The sequence below is a fragment of the Podarcis liolepis genome (assembly GCF_965112155.1).
Source record: "Podarcis liolepis genome assembly, chromosome: 10".
NCBI lineage: Eukaryota > Metazoa > Chordata > Lepidosauria > Squamata > Lacertidae > Podarcis > Podarcis liolepis.
The window spans coordinates 24,994,967-25,007,825 of record NC_139562.1 but is presented as its reverse complement, the minus strand read 5'-3'; the positions used below and the strand labels follow the sequence as shown (position 1 = coordinate 25,007,825).

Genomic DNA, 12,859 nt, shown 5'->3' with positions numbered 1-12,859 from the left:
TAGTGAGGTTTTTTAAGTAGCGTTTGACAAATGCTCAGCTGTAGGATATGGTGGTTTTATGAAGCACGGAGAAATTCCCTGTCCATAAATCACCCTTTTTCATTTTTTTCATTTAGTTTTTTTTAATGTTGCTTCAGCCTTGGTAGAAATAAATTTTTAATACCTGAGCTCCTGTAACCCGACAAAGCATTTGTTAGATGCACTGTGCTCAGTCAGCCTTATTTCGCTCCCTCCTGAATGAAGGTATGAGAAAATGGATGTGTACTGGCTGGGATCAGACAAGCCATCTGATTCCAGCCAAAGGGCTTTGGTGAGCTACCTGTCAAGCAGTAAATCATCGGCCTGCGGAGGGAGGGGAGCACACTCCTCCGCTCGAAGGTGACTCTTGAGAACAGCGGTCAGCTATGAATCAAATCCCCATTACATCACCAACTTCTGCATTTTAGGGATTTTCTTCCTTTCCTGTCGCTGCATCTGTCTGCGTTGGAGCTTTTCACGGTGGAGCAATTACAAGTTCGTTGGAAGGGTGCCAGGCATTTCCCCAAAGAGGCTTGCTGCCTACATCCCTAATCATTCTCTCCTATTCTGCATATATGGCATTAGCCATGAATCTCAAACATCCCTTGCACCACGGACCCAAAAGGTCATAGGCACTCCCTATAAAAGGAAAGTGTGAAGAATCTTCTGCTGTCCTCCTACCTACACCATATGTTGGATTCACCATATACAGTGAGTTTCATCACATTTACACGTTGGTTTCTTTTCATTTACTTGACAAGATTTATATGCTGTTTAATTGACAGAAACCTCTGAGTGGTTTACATGAGGCGACATAAGATCTTCATTAGAAAAATAGCAACCAAATTGAAAGCTAAAAATACAACTGACATAAAATGTAGCAAAATATTAAAAAGGCCAGGAGTTTCAAAGCAAATATGCATAATAAACCGCATGTTAAAAATACTTGTGTTGATAGACTTGGGGGGGGGGGTCAGTTAGCAGGTGCCAAAAACAATAAAAGAGAGATATATGAATGGGCAAAAGAGGCAGGTTCCAGGGAGTAGGTGCTACCACAACAGAGGATCAACTCCTTGCAGATGCAGAACTGCCAGTTCCTTGTACTCAGTGATATTTTTCTAGAAGAAGAAGAAGAGGAAGAAGAGTTTGGATTTGATATCCCGCCTTTCACTCCCCTTCAGGAGTCTCAAAGCGGCTAACATTCTCCTTTCCCTTCCTCCCCCACAACAAACACTCTGTGAGGTGAGTGGGGCTGAGAGACTTCACAGAAGTGTGACTGGCCCAAGGTCACCCAGCAGCTGCATGTGGAGGAGCGGAGACACGAACCCGGTTTCCCAGATTACGTGACTACCGCTCTTAACCACTACACCACACTGGCTCTCATATTTTTTCTAGAAAAAATATGTGTCGGAACTCACCATGAACACCTCCCTCGTTCCCTTAGAATGGCAATAACACCCACCTGAGAGGTGCTGGAACTGAGCTCTGGTGAGTTCTGGCTGGAAAAAAGCCCTGCTTACACTCTAAATTAATTGGAGTGTGTGTGCATGCATTATGGCATGTTGTCTACCTGTGGAGATGAATTTAGCTGTTTGCCAAAGAACCCTGGAAATTGTGATTTGGTGATAGCAAAATTAGGCGTTCAGCGGGAGATCCAAGTGTGGTCCAAGAGCTACCGAGGGGCATGAAGAGGATTTAATCTCAAGCTAAGGGGGAAGAAGCACATAAACCCTTCTGCCTGTGGTTTTTCCTCACAATTCTTCCCCTAGCTTCTTCCTGCCCCCTCTACAAGGAGTTCTGGGTATGTTTTCCAACATTGTGACGAGTAATGACTCCAGGAAGGGAGTGGCAAGGGACAGGCAGTGGGTGCACAGAGGCAAAGTACAGTCTCTCCCACCCTAAATTCCTGCATCTTGCCTCTATTTTGTAGCTATTCAGTGGCAACCAGGATTCCCAGACCTGGCACTGAATGTCTAATTCCAGCCATCTTGCTGCCTGCTTAAATATATTGCAGACTCTGAGTTCCCATGAGACCCAATAACCATTCTTTTTTGTGATTTGCTTTAAGGAGAAGGTTGAGGATTGTATTTGGAACCTGTCATAAATTTCTTACGCAGAGGAAGGTTAAATGTGGCAGGTTAAATGTGTGACTAGGATACTCTTAAGGTTTATGACCGTTTCAAAACATTATGGCAAAGCTTATGATTAGATTCAAGTCAGTCACCAACTGTCAGGCAAATTTAGTGAGGACCGGCCATTTTTCATCTGCTGCTAAATGGGTAAGTATGTTAAGAATATCTATCCATCCATTTTTAAAACAATGTATTCTACTAATCAAAATAAAATGACAACAAAAAAAGCAGTGTAGAGTTTTGTCCCTTTCCTTTTTCTGTAATCAATCACTGCAGTTTAAGGTAAAGTCAAACATTTATTCAAAGTGAAGAAGCGGTTTGGGTGAACATATGCTCACTTTGTGCCAAAGCATTTCTTTTCAGGGCAAAGGAAATGTGCTCAGCCCAGGTCCATCGTACTTCATCAACATTTTTTTTTAAAAAATCAAAGTGTCCAATATATACTAGGCACTGCATCACAAGTAGTAAAAGGAGTCACCGGCTCGCCCCTCTTAAGACTAGCTTCTATACAAAGTAATCTAGTACAACAGTGCTAGCAAACTTGGTGCCCTCCATGTCCATTAACTTCAGTGGGTCTACTCTCGAGCAAAACATTGCTGCATACTACCCAGTATGAGACCTGCATCTGATTTGCCAAAGTTAAATCCATAACATAGCCTATTTCTCCATGCCACGCACATGCTATACGGCATTGTAAACCAAACACTCATTACTGAAGCCTTCCCCTGTGCCGGTACTTACCTTGCTTATCTTATCTACACCTAGAGACCCTTGGAGCAACTTGAACAGAAAAGCTGAAAGACGGGGGACTTGGAAACGCATTACATAATCATACTGCTAGAAACTGCTTTCCCTATTAATGTGTTGGTGGTTTTGGTAGCGTTTTTGTTATCCAAAAATGACAGGTGTCAAGCAAAGAAGTGAAGAGGACTGAGGGTAATAAAACTTATTTACAGAAGGGCGGAGCAAAATAATAAATGAAGTAGTCAAGTCCATTCATATTACCATCTTAGGACGTGCACAGCTGTGTTTTCAACCCATGGTGACTGTTAGACTATCTGCATGGCCCAGACTGCATGCAGCAGGTTTTTAATCCATTGCAGCTGATGTTTTCTTAGTGGTTCCGGTTGTGCTAAAACACAACCCAAGGTCAGCAGTCACACATTGACCTCAACCCACAACAATATAGCTAACTCAGTATGGGCCTACGAAGGCCAGAGCTGATGCACCTGTGTGTACATTCCTTTAAATAAGTCTTTTGATTGGTGTTATTACTGCTGCTTAGGCTACTGAGCAAGTAAGTGAAGAATTGTTAGCAAACAATCAAGTTCCCCAACAAACCTGGTAGCTGCCTCTCAGGTTCTGTGGGAGAAGATTAGCTTGGATCCTAAAATAAGAACCTCTCCCCTACAGCTACCTGCCCCTATGAAAAATCAAGGGCCTCTCTGAAGCAATGTGGGATGGAGCATTAAGGGTTGCTGGGAGAGGAAGAAGCAGACTCTGACAGTAGTTCCCTCCTGAGGAGCAAACTTCTCTGCTTCCCCTTCGCTCATTTGGCAGGAAAGCCAAGGGAAATCCTTCCCTTGCCACGGGCTCTGTTTCTTATCCTGAACTGAACCGCCTCTCCTCCCACTTTCATCCATAAAGGAACTCAGAGCACAGAGGTTTCCTTTTTTGTGCTCGTGTTCATTCGCTCCATTTAAAGCAGATGTTATTCCTAAAGACAGCTGCTAAATTACACCAAGATCAACTGCTAACCGGCTACTGCCATAGATAGTCATGACTAAGGCTACTGTTCCTGCCACATTTTTCTTATATGGAACAAACTGAGTTGGCACCAATGGACACTATGAGAAAAGACTATGCTGCATAGGTTGTACGCATTTTCTGAAGTTGCCCAACATGCCAAAAGTTAGCATAACAATAATCTGCTGTGCAAACTTGAGAAATGAGAGAAATCTGTAATCACTGTAATGAGAGCAAGTATATACAACACAGCCAATTCTACTTTTCTTACATTTACATCCCACTTTTCTGCTATCATAGATCCCCAAGGCAGTGTAAACATAGTTTCCAATTGGCCATACATCCAAGCACTGACCAGACTCTGATCTGCTGTCAGGGACTGGCTGGTCAAAGAGGAATGAGAGACACCAGCTGGGGAATCCCCAAGCAGAAACCCAGAGGTGTAAGGCTCAGAGCCAGGGGATTGGTTGTGGGACACAGAGGAGCTGTCAGAGGGAGAAGATTGGTGGGAGGTGGTGTCGGAAGCTGAAAGAGCAACAGGGTTTAGTGAGCAGGCAGAGCCTGTGACAGGGAACAGTTCAGACTCTGAGGCTGAAGCAGAGATGGAGCATCAATAGACTGCTGAAGAATCCAGGGAGTCTCTCCCTCCTGCTGTGACAAGCTCCCCTTCCTGCTGGTCTCCAAGAACATGCAGAGTAATGAGAAAAGCAGAGCAGAGGTCAGAGGTGGACAGACACAGTTTGAGACTGCTTGGGGAACATCCTGAAGGCGGTAGAAGGCCTTCAATCCTGGGAACTGCTCCATAGGGGCAAGACCTATTGGAAAGGGTTGCTGAGACCACCAGGCTGAGTTGTATTTTGTTTCTTTAAATAAAGACTTAACTTCACCAGCATCATATATTTTCTTCCTTTCTTGCTGACCTGGGTCTGACCCCAGCCCTGACACCTGCTTAGCTTCAACAAGGGGGTGGCCTTATGTGCCTTCAGCCTATATGCTGGGGCCTTGTTTAGCCAGTTTCTTTGATTTTGAATAATCTTTACCTCCTCTGGGCATACAATATATTATCGCACTGTGCTGCAGTTACCTAAATATTCCACATTCAACATCTGCATAAAGCAGACAGGTTTTGTTCATGCCAGCCACACGGATGCCAGGGGTCTCTGCCCCTACTCACCACAATTCTTCATCCAGGCAAGCACGGGACCTCTACACAGTTCAAGTCCTTAAGTGCTTTTGCCTAGCTAGAATCAGGAAAGCACAGAGAAGAGCAGGTGAGAGGTCTGGCTTAGGGAGAGGTGTGTAGCTTGGATGGGGTACTGAGGGCCATATATTGAAACCTGGAGGGCCACATTTGGCCCTCAGTCCTGAGGTCCTCCTCACTTCAGACATTTAGCCAAAACCTGATTGTTTTGGAAGGCCTTCAGCTGAAGAAAACTGAAGGTTGTTTTCTTCTGTGCCTTCACTTTAGGTTTTTTTGGAGTTTTATGAGTTCCCCATTTTTGCTGATTTTCCTTTTTTAAGCAGATTCCATTTTTTATGGTTGCTTAATGCATTTTGTGAAGTTGGTTTTCTTACATGTCTGTTTGATTGTTGTAAGATGCTTCAATTTTCTTTCTGGGGAGAAAGCAGGATATAAGTTTTATAAATAAGTAAAAGAAGTGCAAGTATTTTGTATGATTCACTTTGCTAATTATGGGTATAATTACAGCACAGGAAAAAAATATGAATGGGGGAATTCTAACTCAGATAACAGATTAAGCCAGAGGCAGCCAACAGAAGTTGGCTAACTCTGGCTTCCATCGACCTGAGCCAGCATGGTCAATGGGTGAGGGATGATGGGAGTTGTAGTCCAACAAAAGCTGGAAGACAGCAAGTTCTCCATCTGTGGGTTAAGCTCTAGTGCAAGCAACATGCAACACATTCCATGCCAGCTGAAAAGAGATACATTGCTTTTCTTAGAGCCTAAACATCTATCTAGCCCTTCCAGATACATTTCTGTATTTGGGGCTGCCACAGAAAGTAATAATAATGCAGAATATGCCCTCAGATTGACACTGGGCCTATAAAATGCCATGGAAAAAAGCAGATTACTATCCAGAGAGCTGCAACAGTTGCTGTACCTTGAGCACACTTACATGGTGCATAGGCTATATAAATCATGCCTTAGAACTAGCCAGAGAGTTCATACAAAGCAGGAATCTCAAATACCAAAAACAAATGTCTTACTCTCAGGCTTTATGCAAAGCTTTCTATTAAAATCACCAGGGCTTCACATGCATAATAGAGGGAGACATAAAAACACCACTTCAAATGATCAATAGTAGAATAAAAAGCAGGTCTCACTTCTGAGAAGTGAACTATGATATGAGTTGAAAGGAATGGGATGCTGGAAATGATCCCAAGCCAATGGGATGTGGAGGGGCAAGAGTGCTAGACTATGATAAAGGGAAGGAGGCTTGGGTTCAGATCTCCACTCAGCCATAAATCTCACTGGGTGGCTTTGAGCCAATTGCTCCTGCTAAAGCCCAACCTGTCTCACAGATGAAACTTGCAGGGCCGGCAAAGCCATGTGGTTGCCCTAACCTCCTTGGAAGTTGGGTAGGATGAAAAAACACACACACACTATATTTATACGGTATATGCAGGTTACACCAAGAGTTTTCTCCCTCTGGTCCCAGAGGGGTCCCTGTACTTCAATGTCCTTGCTGAAGGATGTCAACACGCAAGTTCTAAGTTATAGAAACATAGAATTGTAGAGTTGGAAGGGACACCAAGGGAGTTTCAAGCCCCTGCTATATAGGAAAGTCAACATGCACAGAGTCCTACAGCAGCTTAGGGTTCTCAGAGTGCAAAGATATGGCAATTCTCCAAGTCTTCTTCTCAGATGAGCTCTTCTCAATGTGTTCAGGTAACTCCACAGTTGCACAACTATCCACTCCTTCCTAATAAGAACCAATGACCCACAACCCACGCTGTAATTTGAGTTACATGCCTAATCTGTCCAGTAGCACTGATTAGGAAGTCGCCAGATTCGGGCCAGGTGCATCTTGCAAATGAGCCAGCTCTTTCTTGACTAATGGAATTAACACATTAACTACATTCCTTAACAACTTTTGTGTCATAACTGTACAAAAACTGGGTCTATAGAACATTTGCTGTAAAAAGTGCTATTACATGTTCATTCTTTGTCGCAACAATCCTGTGAGATTTTACACAGAAAAGGATTATACTGGAGCCCACCTTAGGTATGATTGAACTCCCCAGGGACTCAAAAGCGTGTCACTATTTTGTGACAATTAGGTTGGTCTTAATAAAGGTATTTTCCAACTGTGAATTGGGGAAGGGAAGGTTCTACTTGACATACCTTTGCTTTCTTTGTTGATTAAATTCGTGTTAAACTGTATCAAGCACACATTTAATTCACTGATTGAATCCTTAGAGGCTTATTACTAAAAACTGTCTTGAGACAATATGAAAGCACAATGTTATCTTCTACATTGCACTTGCAATATTTAATTACATATCTCAACACAAAATATCTAATTTAAATGTGTATTTTATCTGAATATGCACATTTCTAAACACATCTTACTCTAAAATATGCATTTTAAACATGTTTTGGCACCTTTTCGTAGCTGAGAGCTATGTTGCAAAATTCAGGTAAGTGTGAAATCCAAAGAATAATTAGTTTCCAACCTAAGCATTAGTTCAGGAGGTACAGATCAGGTCACTCTGCATCAGAATTCACAGAAACTGAATTCCTTAAGCATCTCTAGCTGTGACACAATGGAAAAATCAGCAGGGAAAGGAACTGTTGAAAGCACAAGAGTCCTTCCCAAAACACTTGTCAGCTGCAGAACTTACAACCGCTCTCTTAGGACAGAATGTGTCAGTTCTGTCCTAAAGCATGCAAGGGAAATCCACAACAACGAGGCAACAGGAGATCAAGGACACAGGAAATAAAGAGATAAAAGATGAAGAGGCTAATCTTATAAAACACACGCTGGCCTACAGAACACGAACAAGAATTTATTCAGGCGGGTGAAGCAAGTTTAGTAGCAAAGAGAATAAATATCAGGTGAAATTGTATTTTCTTCAGAAGTGCGAGCTCTGACCAGCAAACAGAGATTAAAACAGGGGTCCAAATGCTTTCAAGGCAGTCTGAATCATACAGGAACAAAGCTAACAATCCACAGAGGAACAGAGACCATGGGAATAGGGCTGCTTTCATTATTCTGGAATTTCACATCATGATGCCCTAGCATTCTGAAGGCCATGGAAACTCAGCATACTGACATAAAGTGTATTGGCTGGCAGCAGACGGGGGGGGGGCAGTTTAACAAAGAGGAAAAGAAAGAAAAGAAAAAAGCACTATGTCACACAGTTCAAAGCCCCAAAGCTCTAAGAGAAGCTGATATCACGAGAAATTGTGCACAACGTATAGAATCACAGACTTGTAGAGGTTCAACAAGTCCTACTTGCTGCAAGGCAGGAATTCTGCACACAGCTGTCCCTGGGTGGGCTCACACCACCAACCTTCTTGGTAATATCTATAACTTTATGTTGCAGAAGACAAACGCAACCCACCAGAGGACTAAGGAGGAATCTAAACAGGTCATGATCTTCCCAATGGCAGCTTCTGAAGGAGAAAACCAGGCACAGATTCAAAAAGAACTGGGAGACCAAACACAGCTCAATAAATCACCTATTAGAAGTTCTCAGCTGCCTTGTGTTCTACAGTGGCTAATGCTCGGAGACATAACTGAAGGGAACAACCACTCCTCAATTAGTTACCAAGCCAGCTGTGCAATGTGGAATGCAAGAGACAGAAACACTGTCTCTTATGAATTATTAAAATAGACAAATGTAGCAAAATTGGTATTAAGATGTCAACATTTACATCTTATATGGAAAAAGTAGGAAAGAATCAACCAGGATTCTATGCAAGATCCAAAGCAGATGTATTTCAAAGCCACCATTTATAATGTTAAAGCCACTGGTATCTAATGAATGGAGCCACCACTGGTTTTTCTTTATTTCCTTTTTTATTGAAATGGATTTTGCTCAATTTGAACAAAGTGTGCTAGTTTGGGCACTTTCCGAATACTGCACAGTTTGAACCTATTCTGTAATTGATAAGATCGGTGGGACCCTTTAAATGTTACTCAGGCAACTTTTCAGTGTGTAGCTCCTGTGGAGGGAAGCTGTTCAAAATGACACAACCACATGAGGGGGACTCAATTGTGCAGGATCTGAATAGGACCACAGAACTGTCACCTTGCTTGAAAAAATGGGGGTCGGAGGGTAGAGAGTCACATTCTACGTTGCATATGGCTGGGTCATTTTAAAAGGTGACCAAACTTTGCAAGAGAAGCTCACAACAAAATAGAAAAGCGACTCCCACGCAGCTAAAAACTGACATTTAAAAGGGGGCCTGGAAGGATTTAGTTTTGAAGCATTTATCTTTGTGGATGACATGGTTTCAATAAATTGGTAGCAGTTTTACTAAGTTTTACTCAGAACAGACCCACTGAAATTGATGGACATGACTAAGGCCCTATCTGCAGTATGAACCTAAACTAGTATAACACTCTAAACAGCCTTGGCTTCCCCCAAAGGATGCTGGGAGCTGTAGTTTGTTAAGGGTGCTGAGTGTTGTTTGGAGGTCCATATTCCCTTCACAGAGCTACTACTCTCAAAATTCTCTGTGAAGAATAGGCTGTTAAACCACTCTGAGAATTTCAGCCCTGTGAGGGGAGCACACGTCTCCTATCAACTCTCAACACTCTTAACACACTACATTTCCCAGGATTCTTTGGGGAAAACCATGACTGTTTAAAGTCATGTTCATCAATTTCAATAGGTCTGTTCTGAGTAAAACTTACCTGGCTACCATCCAATTTGGTCTTAGGTGATCTCTGGTGTGACCACAGATTGAAATGTTGGGTAAGGTTTTGAGAATGTAATTCCATAGAGTAGCGCAATCAAAAATCTTGATCGTGACTCTTGCTCTGTCGTCTTGCTAAGAGGCAGTTCTTGCAAAGTGAAATAAAACCACACTATATTCTGAGAAGGAGAAAGTATGAGCTATTCTTATTACATGTTTTCAGAGACTACTTACACCCTTGGGAAGCGGAAAGAAGCAACAGAGTAGGATTTAATTTCTCAAAGAGATTTTCTTCCAGCTTTATGCATGCTTCTGCAAATCAGCCCCAACCATCTGGCTCAAGCAGATTTCATTGCCTTTGTATTTACAGTTGGGAGATTTGGGGGGAAAATACAAAACCGGAGATCCTTGGACTGCGAGTGCCAGGAATACGTCATCAATACATGCAGATACGTACATAGGAAAGAGTCTTGCAGCACCTTAAATGTTAGCAAATGTCTTTATTGCACAAATCAGCCTTTCCCAACCTGTTCCCGTCCAGATGTTTTGGACTCCAACTCCCTTGCTGGCTGGGAATGATGTGGTTCAAAACATCTGGAGGGCACGGGGGTGGGGAAGGCTGGCATAAGCTTTTGTGCGCTGAATGACGCACAAAGCGTTGTCCTGAGAATATAACCACAATTCAGAATCACCGTCCTTAAGGCATTGCAAGACTCCTTTGTTGTTTTGACTGCCAACATGGCTATTCCTCTGGAAGTTATTTAAGCGATCAACACTCATTCAAGGATCAAAACAACTTTTTAAAATGGGAAGCTTCATCCAAGACAACAATGGCCATTTACACCACAAAGAACTCATAACCCACCTGCTCTCAGCAGCCAGAAACACCATAACCAGACACTGGAGAGACCTGTCAGGAGTAAGCATGGACCAATGGTACCAAATAGTATGGGAAACAGCCCTACTAGAAAAATTAACTAATAAACTGAAACTGACACGGGGACAAACAGAAGAAGACGCCTTCACCCCGGTATGGCTCCCCTTTATCACATACACAGCCCAACAGGACAGTGACAATAATCCACCAACAGCATACAAATCAATATGGCTAACCTGATCCAAAACACCCACCCACCTCACCCACACACGAAAACAAAGATCACCACAGCCAATCACAAGCAAACAATCACACCCTAGGCCAACCCCAACCTCTCTCACCACCAAAGGAACACAAGTGAACAACACAAGAAATGCTGACACAAAACTCTACATACATTAAACATAATAGAAACACCGCCATCCGACCCCACCCCTATCCATCTTCCCTCTCTCCACCCCCCCCCTTTCTTTTTTCTTTTCTTCTCCCCCTAATGCCTCAACAAATGAAACGGATTTGTAAAAATGTTACATGGGGGGGGGATACGAGGCACTACACTTCTGTAAAACAAGAAAATCCTGAATAAAATATATATTAAAAAAAATAAAAAATGGGAAGCTTCACGTGGGCATACAAAACTATAAACAGCTTGTGTGGGAAAGCATGCAAATGTTGCTTCTCATTAGAAAGAATACAGTACAACTATAATTTTATCTTTTAATAGTATTTTGGAATAGTAAATGCATTACTTTCTCTGTACAAAGCAATGTCATGTTTTCACTGAAGATGTCAGAAGCTTTCTGCACCTGGGATACTTCTTCCACCATCACAATATCATTTGCATCATTTCACCTTTCAGATGGTTTGCTTGAGACCAGCTCAAAGGTCTCAAAGGGGAAGCCTTCACATTTGCCTTTCACAAGGCATGCCCCTCAGCTTTGCCTTCCTTCTCTGTTTTACTGAACGCAGGGCTTTCTGAGTTACAGTAGCTCTAGCCACTAATATCTACGAGGCCTGTAAATATTATGTGGTGTCTTTAAAGTTAACACCCCCTCCTAAAAAGCTCTGAGTTCCCTTAAAAGGAGGGAAAGCAAGAAGGGATGCTCGGAATTTAACATTGTGGCTTTCCTCAAATCAGAAACTTAATTCCTGACTGAATCTAAAACACATCTCCTCTCCCTCAAATTCATCATGCAGCTGTAACAATGACAAATGTCCTCTGCTCCTCCTAGAAAATTGAATGCGTGCACACTCTTGCATCTATCTGCCTTCACTATAAACAGCAGGGCTGCTAAGCATGCTGGGCCTCTGTCAGAGTGATGACTTTGGTATGCAGTGCCTCAAACTGCTTCCTATAGAAGCACAGACTCCTCATTCCCCTCCAATGTTTCAAAGATCCTCTTGCCTCTTTGCAACACTAGAATCATGGAATCACAGAACTGAAGAGCTGGTCATCTAGGCCAACCCACTGCAACGCAGGCATCTCAACATGCGGTCCCTCATCCAATTTGAAACCATATTGGACCCTGCTTAGCTTTGCAAAGGTGATAGCAGGAGAAGCAAAAATCTGCTCGGACCCGTGCTTTCTAGGCATGGGACAAGTGGAAGTGTGGAGGAGCCCAAATGCAGGGACAGCACTTCACCCACTCTGTTCCCTCTCATCACCATAAATAAATGAAGCAAATGCAGGAAGCCTTTGCAGAAGGCATGGAGGACCTGTGGCACTCCAGATATGGTTGGGAGCCCAGCTGCCATCAGCCTCAGCCAGCATAGCCAATGGACAGGGATGATGGGGGCTGAAGTCCAGGAATACCGGTGGAGGACCACAGGTGTTCTCTGCCCCTGCTCTACAGGAAGGCAAGTAGATAGCATGACTGCAATCCCATAGGATAAACCTGGTGGGGGAATAGAAACTTGAATCAACAGACAAAGTGATGCTCACACCATCTTCTCTTATAGCATGTGGATCCACTGCATAGTGTTTCACAGACATCAGAGGGGAAGGCCACTGAGCTGATTTGCAGATACTAGCTTTGGAGATACCTCACTTCAGTTCCTGGATTGTAGCAGTAGAAAAGATGTGGACCATAATTATGGTCCATAATTATGCTTGGCAGAAGAAGGAGCCCACCAGTCCAGTGTTGGAGAATAAGTTGGAATCTTGTTGGAGAATAAGTTTTATGTCTATTTTTGGACCCT

At 43.0% G+C, this 12,859-nt stretch overlaps 1 protein-coding gene across 4 annotated transcripts in view; it reads right to left on the bottom strand.

Moving 5' to 3' along the window:
* Window positions 1-12,859, bottom strand: part of CHST11 (carbohydrate sulfotransferase 11) — a 199,226-nt gene that overhangs the window by 143,317 nt on the left and 43,050 nt on the right. For 2 of the 4 annotated variants that reach the window (XM_083462228.1, XM_083462229.1), the window contains exon 2: window positions 5,472-5,510. The exons of the other annotated variants lie outside the window; for them this stretch is intronic. In XM_083462228.1, the coding sequence (XP_083318354.1) occupies window positions 5,472-5,510 (39 nt within the window). The remainder of the gene's footprint in view (window positions 1-5,471; window positions 5,511-12,859) is intronic. 4 annotated transcript variants of the gene reach the window in all.